The sequence below is a fragment of the Pseudorca crassidens genome, chromosome 20 (genome assembly GCF_039906515.1).
Source record: "Pseudorca crassidens isolate mPseCra1 chromosome 20, mPseCra1.hap1, whole genome shotgun sequence".
Classification (NCBI taxonomy): Eukaryota; Metazoa; Chordata; class Mammalia; order Artiodactyla; family Delphinidae; genus Pseudorca; species Pseudorca crassidens.
Window position 1 is genome coordinate 35,641,105 of NC_090315.1, and position 27,636 is coordinate 35,668,740.

Below are 27,636 nucleotides of genomic sequence, written 5' to 3' on the forward strand. Positions count from 1 at the left end.
CTCCCTAAAGACTCACCCGAGGGCTGCAGCTTCCTCCTGATGGACCCTGGGCGGCTAGTGGTCCCAGAGCCAGGGGCCGAGTGGGCTCGTGCTGAGGGCTGTGGCGTCTGGCAAGCTGGCTCCCACTGTGGGCAGAGAAGGGCAGGTGGGCGGGGCCTGCTGCCCTGGGTCTGCCCCCTACCCCACACGTTTCCCCTCCCCAGCCACCTGAAACGTTTTCTCATCTGCAAGATGGACATGATGATGGTACAATAACCATGGGGGGGGCGGTGAGACATCATACATAAAGAAGTGAACTAGTTACTACTGAGCGCCTGTGTGCCAGCCTGCACCCGCCCCCGCCCCACCTCCGACCAGCTGATGACCCCCACAGGTACCTCTGAGGCCAAGAAAGAACACCTGGACTAAAGAGGCTACTGGGTTTGGGTTCAAGTTCTGGCTCCAGCCCCTCTGGTATCTTCCCCTCCTCCACCATTCCACACTGTCCTCCCCTCCAAACCCTCCCTCCTGCCCATGACCGGGATGTCTATGACCCAGTACTGGCCTGAGGCAGGCCTGTGGTGGTCCCCGTACCTCTAGATGCTCCTGGCTGGACCAGGACACGAGCTCTGCCCTGCGGGACCCGGGGCCTAGCTCCACGGAGCGCACCCTCTCAGCAAACTTGAGGGAATAGAGCGTCTCACTGGTGTTCTTCTCCACGGGGGACACCTAGGGGACACGAGAGCTCACTCCCCACCCAGCTGGCCGGCTGCCCTCGCAGAACTGGAAGGAGCACCAAAGGGAGCCCACAACCAGGGGACTGTAGAAGGCTCCCTGGACAAGACTGAGAGGGAGGGGAGCAGGAGGGCAACCAAGGTGGCAGAAACGGAGGAACTTGCCAGGCACACGGTGCACGTGGCCAGGTCTGTGGGGAGGCTGCGGGGGATGGGAGCCGCGTGTCACTGACTTTGGAGCCGCTGATGACCGGAGGCTCTTCCCTGCACAGCCTGGGAGGGTACCTGGGCCGCCGGGGAAGGTGGGGGGGTCCCTGTTCTTGGAGCTGGTTAAGCCCCTACACGCTAATGGTCACGCCATCTGACCCGCCTGGGGCCCTCACCTGCACCACCATGAGGGTCTTGCTGTCCCCGCTGAGCGAGTCCTGCAGCAGGTAGGTGAGCTTGGAGTTGCGGAAGGGCACGTGGCCCTGGCGGGAACGCAGGGCAGCAATGACGTCCCCCAGGGCCGACAGCGACTTGTTGATGTGCTGTGCCTCCCGCAGGCGGCTGCCCTCAGCCCCCGACTTGCCCACGCGCTCTGAGCCGGCCAAGTCCACCAGGTTCAGCTTCCCTGCGGAGAGGGTGCTGGGCAGGTCAAGGCTGCCCCGGGAAAGGCCGGGGGGGGGGGGACGGGGGTGGCTCAGGCCAGGTGGCTGGGGCCCTCACTCACCCGTGGTGCGGAGACCGGTGCTGCCGTCCACGCCGTGCACCGTCACAATAAGCAGGGCATGTGAGCGCGAGCTGTGCTCGTTCAGGTTGGTGAACTCCGTGGTGCGGTTGGTGTGGCCGAACTCGAACACCTGGGACCCGGGGAGGGCAGAGTGAGGCACAGGGTTTGGAGTGGGGTCCCCGAGTACCCCTGTGAGGGGGCGGCACCCTTTGCCTCCTCCAGGGGAGGAAACAGGCTCAGAGAGGCCTGGGGACCTGGCAGAACCTGCATCCGACCCCCATCCTGTCCTCCGGGGCAGCTCTGCTGTGGGCAGGGTCTCCCCAGCCTTTCCCCACCCCCGGCCCCCGCAGCCCCACACCTTGTTGATGTCCTCCACGCTCTGCACCTGGAACTCCGTCAGCCCTGGCACGTACAGCTGCCCGCTGCCGTCAGGACACAGGCGGATCTCCAGTTTCTCCTGGGGCTCCTGCCCCAGCAGGTCCCTGAGAGCAGGAAGGACGGTCACTCCCTCCTCGCAGTCTGCCCTCTGCTTGCACTGCACCCACCCCCAGCCTGGAACGTTCCCCCAGCCATCACACTTCTGGAAGCCTTCCTGGACCATGGGGCTCTGCGCTCAGTCTGCTGAAGGGCAGAGATGGAACGTTCCCCCAAAGTCCTGGGGTGCTGCTACTCCTGCCCCCACAATGCACTGAGCCCCTGTGGGCAGGTCCTCCCAAGACCCCACTCTCACTCTTCACCACCTGGTGCAGCCTGCAGGTAGGGTGAGGACACTTCAAGGGGAAAAGGAGTGCCTTTGTCTGGGTATCCCAGGTGGGCTCAGACAGCCCTCCTCCTCCTGCCTGCTAGCGCGGGAGAGGGGCCTGGGACCAGTGAATCCCCTGGGCTGAGTCAGGACATACATTCAGCTCCCACCTAAGGGCTCCCACCTGAGGGGCTCCCACTCGAGGGCCTTCCGCCTGAGGGCTCCTCACCTGAGGACCTCGTTGTAGATCTCGGCCGCGCTGACGGTGATGGTGTACTCCCAGTCAGACGCCTTCTCCTGCACCTCGGAGAAGAGCAGCTGCAGGGCCCGCTGGTTGATGCCTGGGTTCTCGAGGGTCCCCTGCAGGCAAAATCAAGGCCCCGGTGAGCCAGGCCTCCCCCCACCACATGGGCTGGCCCGTGCAGATGCTCACATGGTATCTGTGGTCCCCACCTGCTCTGGCTACCCCTCACAGGCCAGCCTCCCTGACTGAAGCTCCCCACCTGCGTGCCGGTCTGCCCCCAAAAACGCCCTCCACCAGCTACAAGCAACTTCACCTCCTTGGGCCTCAGTTTCCCCGCCTTTAAAACGGCCCCACCCTGCCAGGATTGGGCCTGCACACAGGGGCTGCTGATGGATACCGGCCGTGGTGGGCCACCTGGGAGGGGGCACCGGGAATGTACGATTGTATGACACGTATGAATGTATGACAATGAGGGGCTCACTGTCAGGTAGGCCGTGAGCCAGGCTCTGTGGGTGATGCAGGGGAGGCACAGGCACAGCTGGCAAGTGAACTGGGGCCGGATGGGCTGGCCGGCCTTTCTAGAAAGAAATCTGGAGTCCTCACCTGGGCCTCCCTTATCATGGCACCTCCCACCCTCACTTCACTTCTGCCACCGGGGCCTCCTTGCCGGGCCTCAGTATCCTCCCCAGCACGCTCCGGACTCGTGGTCCCAGCCCTGCTGTTCCCTCTGCCCGGAGTGCTCTTCCCCATTCTCCTCTCCGTGACTGGCTTAGGTGTCTGCACCAGTCACCTCCTCAGGGAGGCTTCCTCTCCCTCCAAATGCCCGATCCCTCCCTCACTGTTGGTTCCTCATACCTGGCCGAAGTTTCCTCCCTAGCACCTGACAGGACACATCCTGACTTGCCGTGTGCACTGCTGTCTCCCCACTGGTGGGCTGGCTCCGTGGGGTCAGGCACCCTGGCCACGGCTGTGCCCCAGGCACGGTGCCTGATGCACAGTGGGGCTCAGCAGGGATGTGTTGGAGGATGGAGGCCCCTGGTGGTCAACTCTGAGCACCCAAGACAGAGCTGGGAGCCTAGAAGGTGCTGCACGCACCCCTTCCCCTTCACCTCCCCATCTCGCTTGGCCTGCCCCCTACTAACCAGTCTTGCCAATCCCAGAACCGAGGGAAAAGAAGGTCCAGATTGGGGGAGAAAGGACCACCATGACAGTCTTCCCAAAGGTGCCTAACAGCCTGGGCCAGCAGGGCCCTCTGGCGCCCATTGTTGGGACAGCAGGAGACCCGCCCCCCTCCCCTACCTGGAGAATCCCACAATACCCCCCTTAAGAGCCAGGGAAATGGCTCCATTTTTATCTACAGTCAAGTTTCTTCCTCCTCTCAACCCCCCACTCCCAGCCACATCCCATAGAGGGGGGCATGGCACAGGCAGGGAGATGAGGCCCTGGGAGCTGCAGCTAAGAGCTGGACACCCAGGACTTCCCTGGTGGCGCAGTGGCTAAGACTCCACGCTCCCAGTGCAGGGGGCCCGGGTTCGATCCCTGGTCAGGGAAATAGATCCCACACGCACATCACAACTTTTTCACGCGCCACAATTAAGGAGCTGGCGAGCCACAACTAAGGAGCACACGTGCCACGACTAAGGAGCCCACCTGCTGCAACTAAGACCTGACAGGACCAAATAAATAAATATTAAAAAAAGAGCTAGGCGCCCCACAAGAAGTCTGGCCAGTCTCTTCACTGGCCAGTCTCTCCCACTGCCCGGGTATCTCCTTGAGGGCCAAGATCCCCCCCTCATTCATCCTGACACTCCCAGGGCCCAGCATGGCAGCCCTACGACAGAAGCCCAATAAATGTGTGTGGGTGAAATGAAAGCCAATCCTGAGAGACGTCACAGCAATCTTCCCTGGACTCTGGGCCCAGGCCGAGACCCGTCCGAGGCCAGAGGTTGTTGTCAGCACACCCTCCCCTCCCCCATACCTACCGGGACCATGCAGGTGTGCTTGGGCAAGGCGCCCCCTCCGCAGGCCTGGTGCCTCGGGGCTAACATGGATAACTATGGGCTCTGCTCCAAGGTGGTTATGAAGACCAAGTGAGGCAAAACACACCCCACGCAGAACCTCGACACTAATGAGGGGAGCCCCCATCAATGGCAGCAAGGGGTTGGGGTTCACTCTGGATCCCCGCCCCATCCAGCAGGTACCCACCTCCATCGTGTATGTCTTGCCAGCACCCGTCTGGCCATAGGCAAAGATGCAGACGTTGAAGCCGTCGATGCAGGAGGTGATCAGGGCCTGCACCTCCTGGAACACCTGCAGAGGGGACGTGGGATGGAGGGTAGGTCCAGGGGCCCCCACCAGCCACCTCCCCCTGACTGCTCCCCTCCCCTAATACGGCACCTGTCATCGTGGGCAACCAGCTCATTGTGGAGGAATCTGTGACTAATAAGTCACTTCCGCTAGGGTTAGTGGGCAGCCTCATTGCCGAAAGACTGAAGGGAAGTCAGGGCAGTAATTACTGCCCACCAGCACCTGAGGAAGGGGCCGCCCAGCCCAGGAACTCAGGAGCCCTCCCCCAGCTTCTCCCCCTCTCAAGGTGGGTCAGCAAACGAAGGCCGAGAAAGCATGTGCCTGGCACCTCCACGGGCCGGCTGGCCTGCCTGCCTGCCAGCCAGCAACAAAGGACGGGGGCAAAGATAAAGCCCAGCATGGGGACCGGAGGGCACGGGCAAAACAGGCCTCCCAGGTTGGCCCTGGCAGAGATGAGGGAAGAGTGGATGCTGAGAACACGGGGCTCCCAGAGGCTGAGGGCTCCTCCCTGAGGCCTGGGTGGCAGCATGGGAGTCCCTAGGAAGACCCATGGGACTGATAGAGGAGGTGCTCCTGGCTGGAGGGGACTGCCTCCATGCAAGCCAGGGTCCTGTGGATGGGCGGGGCCACATGACTGGGAGGGGCTGTGAGAGTGCATGTGGCTGAGTATGGGAGAGGAACCATGTGAGTGGGAGAGGCCCTGTGAGTGGGTGTGGCTATGAGGGTAGGAGGGGTCACATGGGTGGGATGAGCCTGAGAGTGGGTATGGCTGTGAGGATGGGTGGGGCCACGTGGGTGCCCTAGGCTATGTATGGATCTGCCCTTCTTAGCAGAGGCTTCCAAAGCTCCCAGTTTACCTTCCCACCCTCTTCTCTCCTCCAGAGGTGAAAAGAGAGGGACCGTGGGGCACTGGGCTTCTCCATCCTGTCTGCCCTCCCTTATACTTATTTTTGTCCAGCTCCCAACATCTCTCCCTCTACAGGTGAGGTGAGTCTGTCTCCCCCTCCCTCCACTGTTCTCTGTCCCTCTCCCCGAAGGGCCACACTCACGTCCTGCTGTGAGGCTTTCGGGGAGAAGACTTTGTCCAGCTCAAAGGAGACGGGCTTTCCTTTGTGCAGCAAGTGAATGATGGAGTCGTCGTCGGGATCAAAGGTCACAGCATTGGTCGCCTCAGGTCCTTCCCCATCCTCTTTGGTGACTGGCCGGACACGGGCAATCACCCGGATGTTCCCTGGATTGGGTGGCGGAAGAGAGAAGGGTACAGACCAGGTCAAGACCAGACTGCCTCCACACTGGTGTCCGTTGGCATCTGGAGCCGGCTAGTGGCTCAAGAGCCCCCTGCCTTCTAAGTAAGGCCCCCAAGGGCAAGGTGGCCCACAAAGATTTGATCAGTCACTCACACTATAGTATGAATTAACGTATCAATACATTTTCTTGCTGAGCAAACCAGTTGACAGTAGGAGCCTCACCTTGGGGACATGGAGGAAAGGGCAGTGGTGGGGCTCAGACACTGCACCCAGTTTGGGTGGGATACCAAAATGGACAACTCTTTATACACCTGGACTTCAGTTTCCTCACGTACACAACGAGGGGATTGGATCCCAGCAAGCCAAGGGGCTTATTCTATCACTCTAGAAGGGCACAGTGAATGCCAGGACAGGGCTTGGGAATCAGATGGGCAGAAAGGACCAGGCAGGAGATGGGCACAGGCAACAGGGCAGCCCCAGGGGTGTCTGACGCACAGATCTGATCATGCCACCCCCTTGCTTCAAGCCTTTGGGTGGGATCCCAGAGTTCCTGGAATGAAGAGAAAACTCCCCATCACATCTAGCACGGCCCCACCTTCCCTTCACCTGTCCACTCCACCTCACAATCCAGGTCTCAGCCCTGGTTTTATCTCCTACGGGAAGCCCCCTGGACACCCTCAACTGTCAGATACCCAGGGGCTCTCAGAGCCCCTCCCCAGCCTGGGTAAAGGGGTAGTGATGGGGTTTTCTGAGTGATTAATGATCACTGTCTGCTCGCCCCCTGCTGAAGTAACCACCATGAAGGCAGGGACAGGTTCTGTGGTGCCCAAAGCCACATCCTCATTGTCTGGAATGGCACTTGGCACAGAGCAGGTGCTCCCTAGACCTTTGTGCCGTGAATGGGTGGTGTCTCAAGCTTGACCAGGCCCTAGATCAGAATAAGTGGCATTCTAGCCACCCACCATCCAATGCTTCAATACCCTACCCCTCCGCCACCTGGTAGCCTGCCATAGGCATTGGGCAAAGGTTTCAGAGTTGAACAGATCCAAGGTGGACCATTCACTAGCCATGCAGTTTTGAGCAAATTCCCTGTGACGTCTCTGTGCCTCGGTTTCCTTATCTACAAAGAGGGAATTACAAAAGCTCCCCGATGACAGGGCACAGCTCCAGGGAGTGGTGCTGGGGGCCATGGGGAAGGACAGGATCACTCCCGAGGCAGGTCAGGGCTCCCTCCGCTAGGCGCCCCCCGAGCCCGCCCAGCGGTCACCTTTCAGCCGCACAAGTTCATTGTGGCACTTCTTGCGCAGCTGCAGCTCCCGGCGGTACTTGCGCAGCAGCTCCTGGTTGTTGCTGTTGACCTCGTCGATGGCCTGGCCAATCTAGTGGGGGGTGCGCAGCACCATCAGGGGCCCAGCTCCACCCGCTTTGCTTGCCCGGCTGCTTGCCCTCTCCCCCTCCCCCCAACAGTCTGCTCACTGCCTCCTGCCCTGGACTAAGTACCTGACATGCGCTGTCACATGTCACATCTTCCCAATAACCCCTCTGGGTAGGTACTGCGAACAGGAACATTTTACAGAGGAAGAAACTGAGCCCTAGAGAAGCTAAACCAATCTCAAGGTTGCCCTGCAGATGAGTAAAGAGCCGGGACTCAGCCCTCACTCCACAGCACCAGCACTTGACTACATGATTCAGCTGGACCCAAATCCCAGCTCTGCCCTGAGGACCTGGGGGACCAGAAGCAACTGGCTCAATGTATTCAAGCCTCAATCTTCTCATCTGTAAAATGGGGATAACAACATCTAGCTCGTGGATTTGTAGGAGCTGGTAGGTAAAGATCTCCAAGTTACATTTCATAAGGAAAAGAAACAAGATGCAAGCCACACATACACCTGCTCCCCTTTACTGGGTGAAAGGGAAGTGCGTGTCCACGTACATATATGTCAACAGTTTTCAGCATGCTCAGAACACCCTTTGGGGGAAATGCTGGGAGACAGGCCTCCTTTGGGGAGCTGGCTGGGTGGCAGAGAGAAGCCTTTCCTTTTCATCTGAATGCCCTTCTGGAAGGTGGGTACTTTCAACGTGTCCATGTATTATTGACATAATTTTTTAAAGGAGAACTATTTTTGATTCCCAAAATACATGTCTCTCTACCCTGCAGAGCTGTCATACAGATTCAAGGAGCCGACGGCTATAAAAGGCTCAGCACGTAGGAGGCACTTAAGAGACATTGGCTATTCTCATACTGCACAAGTACAGCTTAAAAAATTAAATTAAACCTAACAGATCTAAGGACACGTGTAGCATGTTTGAGATATAAAGATATGCATAGCACATATGCGATACAAAGATATATGTGACATGTTTGGTTTACACCCGAATACCTGCTCTTGACCAGACTGTTTTTCAAATGGTCTGGGGACAGCAGTGTGTGTGTGGGACAGGAGCTGCCATCTGGGGGCTTTGGGTTTGGGAAGGGCGCGCTAGGTGGCTGCTGCATCTGCCCAGGGGCTCCAAGGCCTCTCCCAGCCCCGCCCCGCCATGGCCTGCACTCACCTCGGCCTTGACACTCTTGAGGGCCTCCTGCAGCAGCAGCGGGAAGCCGCGCACCTGACGCTTGAGCCCATTGTAGTCGTTGGTCAGGGTCCGAAGTGCTGGCTGCAGCGTCAGCAGGTTGGTCCGGACACCTATGGAGACACAAGGGGTGAGAGGCAGACAGGGCGAAGGGCTGTGGCGTGGGGCAGGCTAGAGCCCGGCTGCACGGCTCACCTGCCAGGTTCTCGTGCACAGCCTTCATCTCCACCTGGGCTCTGGCAAAGGCCTCCTCGATGGCCCGGTTCTTGTCCTCCTCCAGGGACTGCATCTCCTCCAGCATCTGCCCGTGTGCCCGCTCCAGCTCCGACTCGTACATGGTGATCTGCAGCCAGGGCCAGAAGCTTAGTGCCGTGCGCCATGCAGAGAAAGAAGCCCCGTCCCTCACGCCTTGCACACGTGCACACACACACAGGTGGGGTAGGGTGGCCGTCGCTCTCCCTGAAAGGGCTGGGAGCTCCGTGCAGCTACTTCCCGGCATCAGCCCAGCACCAACCTGGGTCCCGGCACATAACACAGGTCACAAGCCACAGGTCCCAGGAGAGCAGGGGAAAGCATCTGTTATGACACCGACTAGAGCACCCTTCCAAGAGCCTGTGTGCCGGGCCCTGAGCGAATCTTGTGAATAGGTCAAGCCCCACTGGGAGGTGCGTTCTGTGATCAGATCATTTTACAGATGAGGAAACAGAAACCTGCCCTTGGTCACATGGCCAGTGGGGAGAGGAGGGACTGAAACCCAGGTCTGTCGAACCCCAAGTGCTCAGCCGCTGCACTGTGCCAAAGGCCGGTCTCTGGCGTTGGGGCCCGGCGTGCACATGCTGCCCCGATAGACGTGCACACCTGCGCCCGGAGCTGTGCGGTCAGCTGATGCGAGCTCTGCAGCTGCTGCTCCATCTCCTTCAGCACCTGCCTCTGCATGGCCACCTGCTCCTGCAGGTGCTGGTTCCGGGCCTGGGACTCACTGAGGGCCTGCTTGGTCTTGGACGACTCCACCTCCACCGTCTTCATGACATACTGTGAGGGGAGGGAGGGGTGGGTGCATGGAGGTGCGTGGGTGCCTTGACCTTACCCTGGGACCCTGGGGGGCCCCTCAGGAACATGTCACCAACGGCCTGCAGAATAAACTAGAGGAGCCCCGAGGTCTGGGCTTTCCAGAAAGCTGCAAGGGCCTCCTGGAATCTTCTCATCTTAATGAGCCCACCTGGAGCCCGGCTGTGGCCCACGACTGGGCCCAGAACAGACAAGAAGGGCACAGACGAGGGCAGAATCTAGCAATGCAGCACGTCCATGCCCGGCACACAGCGGGCACCTCAAGCATCAGTTGCTGGATGCCTACATGGCCTGGCCCTGGACAGCAAGAAGGGGAAGGGGCCAGGTGACAGCAGATCTGGAAGGATTCCTTCAACCCCCCGCACCTACTTATTCACCAAGACAAGCCCCTCCTACGTCCAGCCCATCCTGGGCTCCAGGGACCAGAGTTGAGGTGTGGCCCAGGTGCGCGCGGGGCACCGCAAGCGGTGCGGCCGCCTGGCCCCAGGCTCACCTTGACGGGCGGCGACTGGGCCCGCAGGCTGGCAATGGTCTCGTGGCTGTCACGCAGGCGCCGGCTGAGCCGCTCCTCCTCCTGCGCCTTCTCGGCCAGGCAGTCCTTGAGCCGCAGCTCCACCTCGGCCAGCCGGTCGGTCTTCTGCTGCACCTCCAGGTTCAGCTCTGACAGCAAGCCTTTGTTCTCCGCCACCTCCAGCTGTAGCTGGGACAGCTTGTCGCGGAGCTGGGCGCTCTCCTGCAGACAGACGGCCGCGGGGGCCGGGACAGGTGTGAGACCAGTGGGCAGGATTCAGCATGAGGGAGTGGGGTGACCGTTGGGAATCGAGCGCCCCGGGACCGCCCTGGCCCTGGGCCCACCTGGCTGTGCTCGCAGCCTGTGCAGGGCACCGCAGGCTTGGCCCGCATATCCTGCAGCTCAGCCTCGCAGCGCCGCATCTCCTGCCTCAGTCGCTCATTCTCCACTATCAGCAGGTCCCGGTGCTTCTCCAAGTCGGTGCCTCCCTGCAGAGAGCCAGAGCCAGGGGTTGGGGGCGCATGTGGCGAGGGCAGATCAGGGGGAAGGACGGAGCGGGGAGGCAGACAGTGCAGGGGCAGGGGAGAGGGGAGAGGTGGGGAGACAGAGAGAAGGAGAAAAGAGAAGGAAAGGCCAGTGATGGATGGAGAGAAGAGAGGAGGGGCTCCAGAGACGATAAAGACAAAGGCAGAGGAGAGGAAGAGATGCAGGAGGGTGGTGAGACAGGAACTGCTCCCGGCTGCACCCCACCCCCTTCATTCCATTTTCCTGAGTGTGAAAGTTACAAGGAAAGTCATATTTATACACAGAGTTCACACTCCTACTTTACATCAGCAAATAAGAATTAACCTCCCTCCTGTTACGGGTCACACCACCTCGTGGGCACAGTGAGTGGTGATAAGTACATGGGGAGCATCACCCCCCCCCCCAGCCCCGCCCCGCTAGGATGGCGTGGTCGGGCTCACCAGCTCCGATCGAAGGCGGCTCACTTCCTGGGCCTGGCTTATGAGCTTCTGCTTCAGGTGTTCCACCTGCCAGCACAAAGCCGGGGCACGCTGAGCCTGGATCCTCTCCTCCAGCCCACACCCAGGCCTCTCGCCCAAACCCAGAGCCCCAGTCCTCCCTGTGTTCAAGCATCAGGCCACCCCTGGGACTCTAGGTGCAGAGCACCCGGCCTGGTCCTGACAGCTCTCAGCACCCTCTCCTGTCACAGGACCAGCCAGTCTGGGCTCACAGGAGAGTCCGGGGAGCGAGTGCAGCCGAGGTGACCCCTGGGCCAGCCTGGGCCCACGCCAGGGGCAGCTCGCCGGGGGACGCAGGAGGCTGACTCTCCGGATGCCTGCCTTTGCACAGGCCCTGACCCACGCCTGAACCTACTTCTGTATTTGTCATTTAACATTCTTTAAAGGGCCTCCAAAGTGTATAAACTCCAGGCACTACAAAACCTGCATCGGTCCTTGACCAGCCCCTAGAAGTTTCTACTTTGAGTGGTTCCTGGTGAGTCTGTCTGTGGAGATGGGCCTGCCAGTGACCAGGGCACATCTGGGACCTGCCTCCACCCCAGCTCCCAGTCTGCCTTGCAGGAGAGCTATGGCCAGTGGAGGCTGTTAGAAAGAGAAGGGGTGTGCACCCCATCAGGAGGCAAGGGTGACCTGGTTCAATCAGAGCCCAGGGAGGGGAAACCAGCCCCGAGAAAGAGCAGGACCCCAGGATGGCTGCCTGCCCTCCCCGCAGGCCTAGACCCTGGTTCCACATCAGCGCACCTCCAGGAAACTCTCCCCCCGGGAAATAACCCAAAATGCAGACAAAGACTTTGGCACCAGCGTTCATCGGAGCCTGTCTGAGCTTTTTCTTGTAGAACATTCTGTGTTGATCGCACGGAACCTTGGAAAAGGTACAGTGAGAGTCAGACTCTCTCTGGGGGATAAGGAGGTGTGGCTTGCACAAGCTTTGGGCTCTTGTTACTAAACATAAGGAGACAAAGCCCACCACCTACAGGGGCCACCAGCCAAGTAAGGCAGGTGAGGGGCAGTGCAGGACTAGATGCCCAAGACCCACCTGAAGGAGACAGAGGACTGCAACTGGGCGGGGGGGGACACAGGCCCAGTGTCATCAAACTTCTGACCTTTCGAGAGGCCAGACATTGGGGTTTTGGGGGTGTGTGTATAAAATCTCCCCACTACGTATGGCTGAGACGTCATCAACAGTCCGTGTGCAGCGCGCGCAGAGCCAACCGGCTCCTGGCGCTGGAGAAGGCGGCTGGACCACAAATCAGCCTCTGCTTTTCTGAGCAAGTTGGGGGAGGGCCATGGGAGCGACCCCACCTCCAAGGAGAAGGCCTGTGACACCAGGGCTGCTCACTCGTAGCTGGGGAGGCAGATTCCAAGAACACAAGACCCAGAGAGGGGTTGGGAGACACAACCTGGCTGCCCAAGGCCTCCTGGTGGACAAGCCGGTGACTTAAGGGCTGCACCCGAGAAGGTCACCTCTGTCACCTGCTCCATCAGCACATTCCTTCCTAGCAATGTGCTGGGCATGGACCAGGCCAGGCAGCAAAGCCCGTGCCATTTCTCTGCCCGCTCCAATACCCCCTTCTGTTAAAAGCCTGATACACGGAGCCTCAGTTCCTTCGCCCTGGAGGGGAGTGAGGGACAGTTTGAATAAGGCAGCCTTTCATTCCTTAGTCATGAAATTGGGAATAACCTCAATGCCCAGCATTAGGGGAATGGTTAGGCAGATTGCAGTATCTGCACTCATAGACTACTGTGTAGTCGTTACACTCATGTTTATCAGGAGTTTTAAATGATGTGGGGAAAAGCTCCTCAACATATTAAGTCAAAGAAAAATCCAAAAACAAAATCGCATATGCAATACAAAAAATAGAGGGCTCTGGACTATGGAATGATGTTTGACAAATTCTTCTTGATTTGCAGTAAGTTTTAAGTCTCAAAGAATATATATTCCTCTTGCACTCCCCCCACCCTGAAATAGGTGGAGTCTACCTCCTTTTGAAAGGTTGGGGTCCCCCTCCTGCCTCCCCTCCCTCAGAAATCACCCCAGGAAGATCCACTTGCACGGAGCTTGCACGGTGCCCCAGGCAGGCTGCTTCCTTGGCACCGGGCTGGGTGGGCTCGGACCTTGCTTGTCCCCAACACCGCTGGCGCTCAGACCCGATGCAGTGAAAGTGGGGTTTCCCAGTGTTTCCTTGGGAGTCAGGATGCCTGCCTGACACCTGCCTGCAGCCCAGTTCCTGTTCTCTCCTTACATCACAGTCGGAACGCTGGGCGCTCCTGGCCTCTGTCTGGAATCTCTGAGGGGCGCCCCAGAAGGAGGCGGCTGCCCCACGAGGCAGGCTGGGGGCGGGCTGGAGGGATGAGGAAAAGGCTGTAAAAGACCCCTTTTGTCAGAAATGTCAGGCACTCGTCATGTCCTGGCTAGTCTCGGGCAGCGGAGGAGCACGGCCCACGGACACCGCAGGGCGTCCGGTCAGACACAAACCACCCCGTGGTGCGCGGTGCCTGCGCCCTGCCGGCCAGCTCCACGGGGGGCTGAGAACTAAGGAGGCGTGCTGCCCAGGAGCGGGACCCTTGCCCTCCACCCCCGGGGGGTCGGCTTCGGGAGGGCCTGCAGGGAAGACAGCAGACTTCTCCCAGCCTGGGAGGAAGAACAGGCGAGTCTCTCAGGGTCAGGGAAAACAGTGAGCACAGGAGATGGAGACAAAACCAAGTACGGGAGGAGGGCTCGGAGCAGAGACGGGGAGTTGAGGGTGAACCTGACCAGAGAGCGGGGCCTTCTGCGGAGGGGGCACCTGCAGGCACGCCCTTCACCCACCCAGTACAGCTCGGAGTCAGCGACGGTGCCTGCATCAGTACGCAAGGGGTCGGCGGGGGCTGGGGGGCGCCTCCTCCATCAGCTCTTCGGGAGGTGCCCAGCACACCCAGAGACACTCAGCACGGAACTGACGGCGAGGGGGCAGCGCACTCACTCCTGAGTGCAAAGAGCCAGGCCAGAGGGGCAGGCAGGCTCCTGACCGGCTGCTGTGGTGGCCCCCCGGACAGCACAAGGTCAACCCCAGGGCTGAGAAGGGACCAGGCTGGGTTTGTGCCACAGCCCTCCCTGGGCTCAGGCTCCTAGTCATGCTGAGAAACTGAGCCACAAGCCTGGTGCAGGGGGGCCTTGAGGGAGAGGGAGCTGGTGCCTGTCTGCTGACCGACGCAAACCCATAGTTACATCTCCCAGCAGAAGCGGGCTCAGCGGAGGGTGCGGCTGCCCTGTGCCAGTCTGTGTTTTCCCAGCTGTCTGCTCCTCTCGACACAGACAACCTGCTGATTAGCCCCCAACCTCCCACCAAGCCTGGCCCTCCATCATCGGCTGTCTTCTGAGGAACGGAGGGCTCTCCCAGTGGCAAGACCAAGGCATTGCTGAGCTGGGAAGATGAGAGGGCCTGGGATCCAGACGGCCCCAAGGAAACGCAGCCCAGAGGCCTGAGGGGCAGCCCCGGGAAGCACCCCATCCTGTCCCCAACACACTCCCCCTCCCGGGAGACCTGACTCCTGGTTACCTATGTACATGAGCACTGACCAGGCCCGACTGGCTACATCCATCCCACCCTGCCTCCACTGCTGAGTTTTCACATTTGAGTCCTTCTGCCACCAAGGGGCTTTGGGAACATGGACTCTCAGGCCAGACTGCTCGAGTTTCTAATACAGACATCACCCTACCTCGCCAGACAATGTTGGACATGTCTCAACTCCACCGTGCCTCTCCATTTCCTTAGCAGTAGAATGAGGCTACCTCACTGAGGAGGTCTGGAGGATTAAGTGAGATTACATGAGTAACATATATAAAGTGCTTAGGACAGGACCCAGCACATAATAAGTCTATTACTAGAATGAAAGTCCGCGAAGACAGGGATATTTGTTGTATCAGTGCTGTACCCCCAGTGCCTAGAACGGTACCTAGCATATAGTAGGCGCTCAGTAAACACATGTACAAAGAGTGCTGAATGCATGAGGGGCCAGGAGAAGCAGGGTCTGTGAGAGAGCGGTCAGGCAGGGCACGGGGGAGCAGAGGTGGTGGAGGCTGGGGTGTGCTGAAGGATGCTCACTTCTGCCAAAGGCAGGAGCTGCTAATGGGCTCCAGGCAGTGTATGCCATGTGGGAATGTCAGTCCAGAGGTGCCACAGCTTCCAGTATTTTATGACAAAAAAAGGAAGTTGAGATTTTTATATGAACTTAACTAAGATTTAAATGGTGGCAACTAATTTGATCATACAATCAGGACAGTTGGAACTAATAAATTCAGCAAAGTTGCAGGATATAACACATAAAAATCAGTTGCGTTTCTATGCACTAACGCTGAACAGTCCGAAAAGGAAACAAGACAGTAATTCCGCTTAAAATAGCATCAGAAAGAATAAAACATGTAGGAATAAACTTAACCAAGGAGACAAAAAACTTGTACACTGAAAATTACAAAACGTTGCTGTAAGAAATTAAAGATGATACCAGTAAATGGAAACACAGCCTGCATTCATAGTCTGGAAACAGTATTGTTAAGATGTCAATACTGCCCAAAGCAATCTACAGATTCAATCCAATCTCTATCTAAATCCCAATGCCATTTTTTGCAGAAATATTAGCATCCATCCTAAAATTCATATGAAATCTCAAAAGCCAAATAGCCAAAACAATCTTGAAAAAGAAGAACAAAGTTGTAGGACTCGCACTTCCTGATATCAAAACTTACTACAAAGCTACAGTAATCAAAACAGTGTGGTACTGGCATAAAGACAGACATATGGACCAATGGAATAGGAGAGAGAGCCCAGTTATAAATCCTCATGTGTATGGTCAATTGATTTTTGACAATGGTGCCAAGATTTTCAATGAGGAAAGGACAGTCTTTTCAACAAATGGTGCTGGGAAAATTGGATATCCACATGCAAAAGAATGGATCAAAATGCATCAAAGACTGAAACATATAAGCTAAAACTATAAACCTCTTAGAAGAAAACATAAGGGAAAAGCATCATGACATTAGATTTGGCAATGATTTCTTGATGTCAAAAGTACAGGCAATAAAAGAAAAAAATAGGTAAGCTGAACTTGATCAAAAAAATTTTTGTGCAGCAAAAGACTGTCAGCGGAGTGTAAAGGCAACCCACAGAGTGGGAGAAACTATCTGTAAATCACATATCTGATAAGGGGCTAATATTCAGAATATATAAAGAACTCCTACAACTCAACAACAACATAAGAACCCAATTCAAAATGGGCAAAGGACTTGAACAGACGTTTCTCCAAAGATTATATACACACAGCCAATTAGCACGTGAAAAGATGCGCAATATCACTGATCATTAGGGAAATGCTAATCAAAGCCATAATGAGATACCACTCCATACCCATTAGGAGGGCTATTATTTTTTTTTTTAAAAAAAAGGCAACTCAGAAAATAACAAGTATTGGTAAGGATATTGAGAAACTGGAACCTTTGTGCCCTACTGGTGAGAATATAAAATGGTGCACCCAGTGTAGAAAACAATGTGGTAGATTCCTCAAAAAATTTTAAATAGAACTTCCATATGATCCAGGAATTCCACTTCTGGGCATATACCCAAAGTTATTGAAAGCAGGGTCTCAAAGAGATATCTGCACACCCATGTTCATAGCAGTATTATTCATAACAGCTAAAATGTGGGAGCAACCCAAGTGTCCATTTATGGATGAATGGATAAGCTAAATGTGGTCTAGCCATACCATGGAATGTTAGTCTGCCTTAAAAAAGGGATTCCTGCCATTTGCAACAACATGAATGAACTTGGAGAGCATTATGCTGAGTGAAATAAGCCAGACACAGAAAGACAAATCCTGTGATTCCACTTATGTGTAATACCTAGAATAGCTAAATTCACAGACAGCAGAATGGTGGCGGCTAGCAGCTGGGGTGATGAAGAGTTACTGTTCAGTGGGGACAGTTTCAGTTTTGCAGGATGAAGAGAGTTCTGGAGATGGACGATGGTGGTGGTTGCACAATAATGTGATACATTAATACCCTGAACTATACACTTAAAAATGTTTAAGATGGTAAATTTTATGTTACGCGCATTCTACCACAATTTTTAAAGTGGTTAAAAAAAAAAAGAAAAAAGCAGGTCAAAGAAACAAGGCGCATTTGAGCGCTAGATCTAGTCTTCCAGCCTGTGGTTTCTGCTCACAATGTAAGGTTCTATCTTGAGGTGTGGGGGCAATAAGAGGGGTGCAACCTGGGTGTGTGTAAAACGATGGTAGGAGCCTTGGAAGCATGAAGGCCACTGCTCCAGGGACATCCACAGAGGACAGGGGAGCTCAAGGCCACCAGCACGTGGCCTGGGGCTGCTGGGTGCCCCAGGACTGAGGACCTTTGACCCTAGTGCTCCCCACAAGGCACACAGTGAGCTCCCAGAAAATATAAACATCTCCATCTGACACATCCAAGGGGAGGCCTGAAAAAGACTCCTGAAGCCCTTACAAGTCCGGGTTCCGACAGGGGCAATGGCAGCCCCAGTTGCTGAGTCAGCTTTGCCAGTGGGGCAGGGGGGCTTCATAAGATCATCACTTTGAACCCCCCAATCCTGTTAGGTACATACTATTATTATCGCCATTTTACAGGAAGAAAAACTGAGGTTCCAAGAGATTAAGTCATGGTTAGGCAACTTGTTCAAGGTCACCTGACCACTAAGTGGTGACCCTAGGACTGGAACTCCTGCAGAGCAACGTATAGAAGACCAGAAAGGTCAATCTGTGCCAAACCACAGTGAGGCTGACAGGAGACCAGAGCACACAGAAGTGACACCTCACAAGGCAGAGCACTTTACAGTTTACCATCCATTTTCCTGTCCAGTCCCATAATTGAGCTGCCCAATAACCACGAAGCAACATCTATTTGACCCAGTGTCGAGACTGGTAAATGTAGGCTCAGAGAGGAAGTGACTTGCTACAGCTGCACAGCCAGGACTAGAACCCTACTCACGTGATTCCAAATCCAACACCATTCCTGTAACAATGATTGGCGGTGGTGGCAGTGGCGACACCAATAATACTGGGTCATCTCACCAGGTACTGTTATTATGTCCATTTTAGAGATGAGGAAACTGAGGTGCGGAGCAGTAATTAACTAGCCCAAGGTCACACAGCTAATGAGTAGTGCCAAAGTCAGGATTTGAACCCAGCTCTAGGACCAAGTGGTTGGCCACAGCTCTACGGAGTCAGACTCTCCAAAGAGTGGCTCAGAGACCTGGAGCTTCAGGGGCATCTCCTGAGATATTTTTCAGAAAAGAACTGGCAGTCAGAAAATTCAGGGAAAAAGTATGAGCAAAGACCAGGAACCATTCTGAATTCTCCAAATCATTCAGAGGCGTGGAGGTTGGGGGGAGGGGAGGGGAGGGGTCAGGCGCATCTGGAGAGCTGGCCCTCAAGGACACCAAAGAGGCTGACATGCTTGACCTGCAACTTCCCCTCTAAAAAGTCAGTCAATTTTGCTAATTCAAGGAAAAAATGTTTCTTAAACATTTGTTTAAAGTCGCAAAAGACCATACATTGTTATTTAATTTATATACAACGTTCAGAAAAGGTAAATCCATGCAAACGAACAAAGAGAAAAGCAGAGCAGTGGTTGCCGAGGGTTGGGGGGAGGGGCACATGGGGAGTGAAAACAGGTCTTCGCAGGGTGATAAAAATGTTCTACAATTAGACAGTGGTGATGGCTGCGTCACCAATATACTTAAGACCGTAACCTGTACACTTTAAAGGGGTGAGTTTTATAGTATGTGAATTACATCTCAGTCAAGTTCTTTAAAAAACAAAACTTGTTTCAAAAGTGCCCAGACAAACTAAATCAAGGGAAGGAGGAGCTCTTGCCACAGGTCAGACATGCGTCCTGCAGGGAGGGCCCTAGACCAGCCCCACAGCCCCATGGGGCAGCACCTCATGCCACGTTCCAGCTACACAAGTCTTGGTTCGCCCTGAGATTCATTCTGCTCCCCCTGCCACGGTCCCTTTGCACTGACTGTTCCCTCAGCTCAGAATGGATGCACTTCCTCTGCTCAGTGCCAGACCTCAGCTCCAGAGCCGCTTTCTCAGGGAGGCTGCCCCTGACCTCCCCTACGGTTCCTGATCTCCCCGACAAAGGCACGTGGTAGAAACCCTCATTCTCTGTGTGTGTACCCGCCTGCAGAGCCCTCGTTACCCTTCCAACTTTCATAAGTGCATGTAACAAACATCTGTCCTCCCCTAGACCACAGCCTCCGCAGGCCAGGGCGTGCCTGTCCACCTGGGCATCCCCACTGCTCAGCGGGGTGCCCATACAAACCAGGCGCCCAGCAGACATCTGAGGCAGAAACACAGGCGGGCACCGCAGGAGGCAACAGTGACACAAAGCTGGGGGGTCACACCTGCCACGAGGAGCTCCCATAAGTGGAGCAGACAGGCCCAGAGGCAGCAAACAATGGGGTCACTGTACAAGCGGGAGACACAGGGCACTAGGGATGCCCCAAGGAGGCCCACCCAGTGCAGCCAAGGACAGGTAGTCAGGACAGAGTCCTTGAGGACACGCTTGTAAGCTGGAAAGATGCTGCATTTTAAAAGTGCATGAAAATAACCTGCTGCCCCTGGAACTGAGAACAAGGCACGGTATTCAGTGATGTTCCCCCGAGTAGAAGGTCCACATGCTGGGAAATCACAGAGAAAGAAGCTGACCCAACCAAAGGCAGGGCTTTCCAGAGAGAGCTCAGGCCCAGGAGCTCAGGCATGGGCTCCAACATGGGGATGGTTTGGAGACAGGGCTGGGGACCTTGTGGAAGTGGGGAGGGTCAGACACAGGCACGAGAGACAGACACGGACAATTAAGAGTGGGGAGCTGAGCCCCAGGAAAGGGGTCTCGGGGCCTAGGTGGTGATGGGAAGGAGGGTGAATTAGCCAGGCATACGGAGGAGGGCTAGGGGTCAGCCCACAGGGACTGTGGCGTCCCCAGCGTCCTCCTGGCTAGCTAATAAAGGAGGAGCCCTAGAACCTTCACTTTCTAGGGCTTCCAGAGATTTGAGAGCTCCCTTCTCTCACTTGCACACATGCCAGCCTCTCATTTCCTGCCAGTTTTCCGTGGGGTGACCTCTGCAATGAGTCTGGTCCACCTGGGCTGCCCAAGCCAGGGCACCTTGGAAGATGGAGTGGACTCAGCACTGGCCTCGGGACGGGAACATCCCTGCGCTTTCCTGATCCACTCATGCCTACACGTGCTGCCTGTCACTTCTGGAGAGGGAGGTCCTGGCCCCTGCTAACCACGAGGAAGGGGGCGCACGGATGGCCAGCATGGGAGGCCCAGGCCTCTGATTCTCGCCACCTCGCCCTCTTGTGCACGCCCAAGCCAGGCGCGGAGACCCCATCTGTCCATTATGCTGGTGGTCTGGTGGGTTCCGGGTGCCCTGGGCGACGTCCTCCGACCTGCTCCACAGTGGGCAGCGGCCTCAGCCCGTCCCATCCTCCCCAGGTACCTGATTCTGCAGCTGGGTGGATGTGGCTTGCTGATCACTGTCGCAGACAGCCAGCCTCTCCCGTAGGGCCACCAGCTCCTCCTGTAGCTGGGCTTTCTCCTCCTGCAGCTGGGACATGGCCTCCACCATCCTATGTACCACGGGGGCCGCACCTGGCGGCCCCGACAGGCTCGAGCACCTCCCGCTGCCAAAGAGCCGCCCACCTATGAGCAAAGCAGCCGCCGATCAGCAGGGCAGCAGAGGCCCCAGCCTGGCCGAGGACAGGGGGCCCGTCATGGCAGGGGAGGGGATGCAAGCAGAGGGGACGAGGGAGCCGGGCAAGGGCTGGGGGCGGCAGCAGCATGGGTTAGCCGGGGGCCTCCAGGGCCTGCCTCGGACGAAGCCGCTTCACAGCAGGCAGCTTCTGGGGGGTGGAACTGCCTAGACCAGGACTTAGGAAAGCAGCTTCCACTGATTACTCCCCCAAAGCCTGTGTTCTAGGTCTGACGCGCAATACCCTCTCCATGGCCAGCCTGCGTGGACTTGCAGCTGAGAAAGACATCGCTCTAGCAACAGCTGTTCTCTCCTCAGAAAACACTATTCTTGGTGGAACATGATTTCTTTAAACCCCAAACCCTCTCCAGAGTACAGAAGAGAGGCGGGGGCTCCCCAGCCTGCCCCCTGCCTTCCACAGGGAGTGGTTACCCGCACACAGAGAGGGAGCAAGTGGAGGTGTGCGTGTGCAAGGGACAGACAGACCAGGACACGGGGACAGACACAGCACGTGGGCAGGAACACAGCCAGGCGCGCTCCCAGGTGGACCCCTGCGGGATTGAGCACAGGGACCTCACAGGCACGAGGAAGGGATAAACACAGGGGTGGGTGGTGCCTCAGCCTTCCACCGTCCTGTCACCGAGAGCAGAAGAGACACAGACAGACAGATAGAAGGACAGAGACACACAGTCAAGGCCTGTGACCCGCTAATGGGGCCTGGCATGCTTGTCACAGCTTGCTTTGGCCCCAAGAATGGCCACGGTCTCTGCAGGTGGGGAACTGGCAAGGAGGCGGGGCCGTGGGGCAGAGGAGAGGCTGGAAGGGCAGGGATCTTCAGGCAGCCCAAACTTGGCCAAAGCCTGAGAGGCGGGGCCAAGCGTCCAAGAGTGAAGCATGAAGAGTGGCATCTGCTGGCCACGAGCCTCCACCCTACCTCAGAGCACCAGGGTGTCTGGGCTCCGCCACACTGTGTGGGCGGGACTCGGTGGTGGGGGGATCCCAGACTCTGGAAACAAAGCCACCCGCACCTGAAGTCACACATCCCAGCTTCAACCCACAGGGAGGTGGCGAGTGTGCTGCTCACTGAGACAGCACAGAAGCCAAAGTAGCAGCCTGGCTTTGGGACTGGGCTGGAGAGGGGAGCGCAGATGGAGCTGATTCCAGGCTGGGCAGGACGTCTCCGCACTGGGCCCAGGAGAGGTAGACAGTGAGAAGCCGCTCTCACTCTAAAGGGAGCAGGCCACGCACACACACACTGCCTTTTCGCTTCCTCCCAACCCCGAGGGACAGCTCCGACTCAAGGCCCTCTGGAAAGCGGGAACAGGGGCCATCACTGGCTGGCTAGGAGCCCTGGCCGTGCGGCCTGCATGTGACACAGCATGCGTGTCACACACAGTTGGCCAAGCTTCTGCTCTCTGTTCTAGAGAGAGCGAGCTCAGACAGATGCTTCCAGGCCTGCACACGGGGCTGCCATGGGCAGCATGTGACCAGCAGCCCTCTCTCTGCAGACTGCCGTGGTGTGGCAGGAAATGGTCTTGACTCCAGGTCCAAGAGCTGGTTCTGCCACTTCAGACAAGCATGGGAGGGCCCCTCAGGGGCTTCCTTTGTAAAATGGGGACAATGGTCCTTATCCGGAGGCAACCTTGGGCAAGAGCCTGGATCCCACAAGGGATGCGCAGGTGTGAGTGAGTGTCACCCAGCAGGACACGGAATGGCCCTTCCTGCCCGGGACACTGCTCATCTCACCCTCAGAGCCCACAGCCAGGGGAGTTCACCTTGACCTGGGCACAGTGCCCGTGTGTCAGGGGAGCCAAGAGGGGCCCGGAGAGCACTTGCTGGGCAAGAAAAGACCTAGAGGAAGCTAAGGGACAACAGCAGCGGAGGAAGAGGTGAGATCAAAGGAGCACTTAAGGGCGGGGACTGAGGGACCTTTGCATCCTCATAGTAGGTCAGCTGTCGGTCCGAGTTTTCAGAAGACAGTTTTTTTCTCAGAGACCCTGCCTGGACACGGCCCCTCAAGGACACTCAGGCTCGGGGGTCCCATCCCTGGACCCACTGACAAGAGTCAGTCCTCCGGATTGGCTGGACGATGCCCCCCCTTCCACACCCCGGCCAGACCCCGACACCGGCCCCCGAATCAGTGCCGGGCCCACGGGTGAAGGCGGCTCTGGATCAACCTCAGAGAAGGGAGTGGTTCCTTCCACCTCGCAAGTTCAGACAACAAATCAAGCTCTGACAGGAGGAGGCAAACCCTCGCTCTTGGCCTTCCCCTCAGGCTCCTTGAGAAAGGCCAGCTCCTTTCCCCCCTCGCTCTTGGCCTTCCCCTCGGGCTCCCTGAGGATGCACTTTCCCAGTGACTGCTGGGCTCTGGGTTCTTGCTGGGGAACCCCACAAAGGGGGCACACAGCCTCTTCCAGAGCCTGTCAGCCTTGCCGGAGAAGAGCGGAGCCACCAGCTCCTCTCTCCCAGCCTCGACGCAGCAGAGCGAAGCCGTGTCCTAGGGCTTCTGGGTCCCTGATGGACCCACGGAGACAAAAGGAGGGGGTCAGGCCTCTCTCTGCAGGAGGTGGCGTCTTTGAGGCTGCCACCTTCACCCTGCTTTTGACAGGCGCTGGGGAAAAGACAAAAAGCGGGGAAATTCAACCCCAGCCCATGCCGGCCAAAGCTGCTTATCACCGGTGGCGCGGCAGCGGCCCTGGGAGGAGGGTGTCCCTGGAGTGGGGACGGGCAGGCTGCAGTCTCTGAGTTCCACGTCCAGGGGGCCACCTCCAGGGGAGGAGGATGGTGTCTGGGACAAGAGCCTCCCCTCCGACACCGGCTTTAGCCTGGGCTGTGCCAGGTCAGCGGGCAGACTTCCTTTACCTGTTTTCTCTACATTCATGGTGCCACCAGCTTCTTGGGCCTCCCGGCCCCGCCTGGGGGCCGGCGCCTGCCTCTTCGGGAGTTTCTCTTCTTTCGCCCCCTGACTCTTGCTCTCGCACCCCTTGTCCCGCAGGGCCTGCTGCCAAGACACAACCAGAATCCTCACGTGAAGGGGGAGGGGGACTGTGGCGGGGAGGGGACCCCCCCTTGAGCCTGAGGACGGTGCGCTCCCGGAGCTGGTGAGGACCTCAGACCCGGCCAGCCCATCCCTCACGCTGTGGGTGGAGACAACGAGGCCCGGAGTCTGGAAGAAAACATGCCCAGATCTCACAGCAAGAGGGGGGCAGTGCGTCCTCCTGGCCCCCATCAGCAGCCAGCCCTCTGTGCCAGCAAACAAGGTTCCTGGGCACTTAGAAACCCTCAGGTGAAGCTCACTCAGCTGACCTGTGAGCCCCGAGTCACCACTGCAGTGGTCTGATCGCTTCAGGTGCACTGTCCCAACATTCACAGGTTTGTCCAGCCCCACCAGGCACACGGCAGTCTCAGGGCAATGCCCGCCGCCCCCCATCATGATGTCAGCTGCCCTCACCTTCAAACGGCACCAGCCTGGGACTGCCTAGAAGGGGGCACCCGGGTCCATATGAGCAGGGAAAGGCCGTGGCCCACCGCCCAACATGGCTATCTGGGACCGCAGGACCCTGTCTCTAGGTCAAGGAGGAACCAAGGCAAAGAAGGCTGAGGTAGAACAGACCAGTGAACTGGTGGGGAGACGGAGGGGAGAGGCAGAAAGAGTCTCTCACGCAGAGAAAACCACCTGCAACTCACACAGAAAGACGTCCAAGGCAAGCAGCAGAACCACACGTAAAGTGCGATTCCATTTAAGGATAATGGAAATAAAAGAGGCCTCCAAAAAAAAAATCTGGGGAAACATACGCTGGTTTCCTCTGAGAGGTCGGATGATGGTGCAGGGGCTAAGAGGAGAAATATGCAGCATTGAAACTCTGGGGGAGATCAAAAGAGACTTCACCGAGAGAGAGTGGGAAGAAAGGAAAGCCTTTACCTTTCATTTTGCATCTTTTTGGCATTTGCATTCTTAACCTCGTAAGCATCTATGGTGTACTGCTTTGTTGTCTCTGATAACAGAAGTTAGCTGGCAAGGCAGATTACAGACACTTTTGTGCGTGCCTTTGTGCCCACCTTATTCAAAACAAAAAGACAAATGCTACGTTTAAAAAATGTTCAGAGCCTGGGGTCGGAAAGGCCTGGGTGTGAAGCCTGGCTCAGGTGAGCTGTGTGACCCTGGGCAAGTTACTTACCTTCCCTGGAGTTTCATTTCCTCATTCTTAAAACAGCAACTCTACTTTCTGCTTGAGAAGGGAGGGTGGTGAGCAGTCTCTCGTATTTAGGAAAATTCCCACGACTTAATTTTGTCCCCACCCTGTGACCAACTGCCACACCAGCACGAGCAGCCTTGTCACTGGTGGCGGCAACGGGGGCAGCTGGAAGTTTCCATTTGCCGCCCAGAGCAAAGGTTACACTATTTCTGGCCTGTTGGCCAAGCCACAGGATGGGCAGGCAGGCCCCCGGGGGGTTGGGAATTTCTGCAGCCTCCAAAGGGAGCGACTCAGGTTGTAACTGCTTGAGAAGCTGGCAGGGGACCCACTGGGTCCCCTCACTGTGTCTGGGTCCCTACTTGGGCCCCACATCCGCCGCCCACCTTGAAGCCCCTATAAACAGAATGAAGCTTCAAGGGCCCAGGACACAGCTGTGGAAACTGGCTGCTGGTGGGAGCTTCTCAGATCCTCAGCAGACCTGCTGACCCCAGGACTCAGCGGCAACCACAACCCAACACCCCATAATCAAAATCCGAGAACAGAGCCTCCGCCCAGCTCAAGGCTGCTGGTTTCTGACCACCTCCCGATTTAATTACCAACGGCTCAAGTCATAAAAAATGGTTTCTTTAACATAAAAACAGTTTCTTTAACTGTCCCTGCAACATGCTTTTCTCGCAGACCTTATAGATAAAAGAAGGACCATTCGGTTCCATTTTCAGATGAACCACATAAGAAGGGCTGACAAAAACCCAGAAGCCCAAGATTGTCCCTGAAGCGACAAACAAGGGGTCCATGTTCAGACCCGGCTTGGGGCCACACGAGGGAGGACAAACACAAAGGGCACATATTTCCCACAGCCCCTCCTGCCCTCCATCTGCATGTGTCCCTTCAAGGCGGCCCCCTCATGCACAATCTTTCTTGCGGGGAGGGGCCTTGGCAACACCCCCAGATAACTTTGGTCCTTCATCCTCAGCCACTATGTCAATGTTTGCGCATACATTTGTGATCATTTGATTACTCCTGGCCTCTCTGCTAGACTGCTGGGTCTATTTCTCTTCTCTGCTGTGTGCTGGCACCTAACAGAGTAGGCACTTCATAAATATCTGTTAACAAACGCATCCATTTAAAAATTACAGAGCCTGTGCTATCCTGAAATTGCTCAAGCTGTAGCTGCATGAATGCATCGGTATTTGTTTAAGGATCTCTTTGCAATCAGAAACAACACAGAGGATCAGTTAGATAAACCCTGAAGTAGAATATTATGCAGCAGTTTAAAAGAATGAGGTAGTTCTTGGGCTTCCCTGGTGGCGCAGTGGTTGAGAGTCTGCCTGCTAATGCAGGGGACACGGGTTCGAGCCCTGGTCTGGGAAGATCCCACATGCCGCGGAGCAACTGGGCCCGTGAGCCACAACTACTGAGCCTGCGCGTCTGGAGCCTGTGCTCGGCAACTAGAGAGGCCGCGATAGTGAGAGGCCCGCGCACCGCGATGAAGAGTGGCCCCCGCTCGCCGCAACTAGAGAAAGCCCTCGCACAGAAACAAAGACCCAACACAGCCATAAAATAAATAAATAAATTAAAAAAAAAAAAAAAAAAAGAATGAGGTAGTTCTCTATATACTGACAGGCGTGAAGAAATAACCAAGACTTACTGTTGAGGGAAAGAGCTAGTCACAGAACAGAAGGTAAAAATAAAGAATAAAAATTGTATAAATCCAACGAAGTGGTTGTACAGGAAAGATAAATAAACACCAAACTCTTAATAGTGGATTTCTCAAAGATACAGGATGACGGGAGACATTCAATTTCTAGATATTATATTCCTGCCACGTGTGAATTCTTTACACCATGTATTATAAAGCTCATCATGTTCAGATCCCAACTTGCTGTGTGACCACTAGCAAGTTACTTGACCTCTCTGAGCCTCCCTTACTTCATCCATAAAACTCACATAGAACAGTAACCGTGTCTTGGACTGATGTGAGACATACAATACATGCCACAAAGCCTGGTACAAAGTCAGTGTTCAATGAGGAGCAGCTATTATTATTGCTATCATGATGTACTAATTCTACAACCAAATACTACACATATATATGTAATGTTTGTCTTTTGAAAGTCACATGATAACTGACTTGCAGTGATAACTGCAAGAGAAAAGAACCCAAGTTTTGGCAAAGTCCTCTGTCTAGCTTTAGGTTCTCACTTTAAACAAGGAAATGTAAATAAGTATTGCCCCATGGACTCATATGCCCCAGTGGGAATAAACAGCTCCCCTAAAAACCTGCCCATCTTCCCAATAGCTCCTCACTGAAGGCCCCACAGTTCCCACTTTAACACTTCAGCCAGGGCGTGGCTGAGAAGCTGCTGTCATCTCCTGTGAGATCTCCCCCAAGCTAACCTAATAAGCACATTGCCCCATTCAGGCAGGCTCAGGGTGGATGTGCCGTGAGGAGCTTGGCAAGAGGAAGAAGGCAGGCCCCCAGCTCTCCCTCCCTGCTTCCCTCCCCGGAGAAGGAAGCTGCTGGAGCTCAGAGGGCCACGGCACA

At 56.2% G+C, this 27,636-nt stretch overlaps 1 protein-coding gene and 1 long non-coding RNA gene across 7 annotated transcripts in view; one reads left to right on the top strand and one right to left on the bottom strand.

The window, feature by feature from the left end:
- KIFC3 (kinesin family member C3) overlaps positions 1-27,636 on the bottom strand; it is a 35,913-nt gene that overhangs the window by 1,278 nt on the left and 6,999 nt on the right. For 3 of the 6 annotated variants that reach the window (XM_067719863.1, XM_067719862.1, XM_067719867.1), the window contains 17 exons: positions 23,758-23,896; positions 20,644-20,846; positions 11,081-11,146; positions 10,460-10,603; positions 10,098-10,337; positions 9,395-9,568; positions 8,732-8,879; positions 8,519-8,649; positions 7,233-7,344; positions 5,768-5,949; positions 4,617-4,721; positions 2,397-2,527; positions 1,784-1,907; positions 1,426-1,555; positions 1,097-1,326; positions 574-708; positions 17-125 (listed from right to left, as the gene is read on the bottom strand). In XM_067719863.1, the coding sequence (XP_067575964.1) occupies positions 17-125; positions 574-708; positions 1,097-1,326; positions 1,426-1,555; positions 1,784-1,907; positions 2,397-2,527; positions 4,617-4,721; positions 5,768-5,949; positions 7,233-7,344; positions 8,519-8,649; positions 8,732-8,879; positions 9,395-9,568; positions 10,098-10,337; positions 10,460-10,603; positions 11,081-11,146; positions 20,644-20,846; positions 23,758-23,896 (2,503 nt within the window). The remainder of the gene's footprint in view (positions 1-16; positions 126-573; positions 709-1,096; positions 1,327-1,425; positions 1,556-1,783; positions 1,908-2,396; positions 2,528-4,616; positions 4,722-5,767; positions 5,950-7,232; positions 7,345-8,518; positions 8,650-8,731; positions 8,880-9,394; positions 9,569-10,097; positions 10,338-10,459; positions 10,604-11,080; positions 11,147-20,643; positions 20,847-23,757; positions 23,897-27,636) is intronic. The other 3 variants (XM_067719861.1, XM_067719864.1, XM_067719866.1) reach the window with 3 other exon arrangements.
- On the top strand, positions 2,527-8,281 carry LOC137215133 (uncharacterized). Its single transcript, XR_010939168.1, has 3 exons — positions 2,527-5,004; positions 5,601-8,029; positions 8,124-8,281. It is a non-coding gene; the product is annotated as an uncharacterized lncRNA (long non-coding RNA).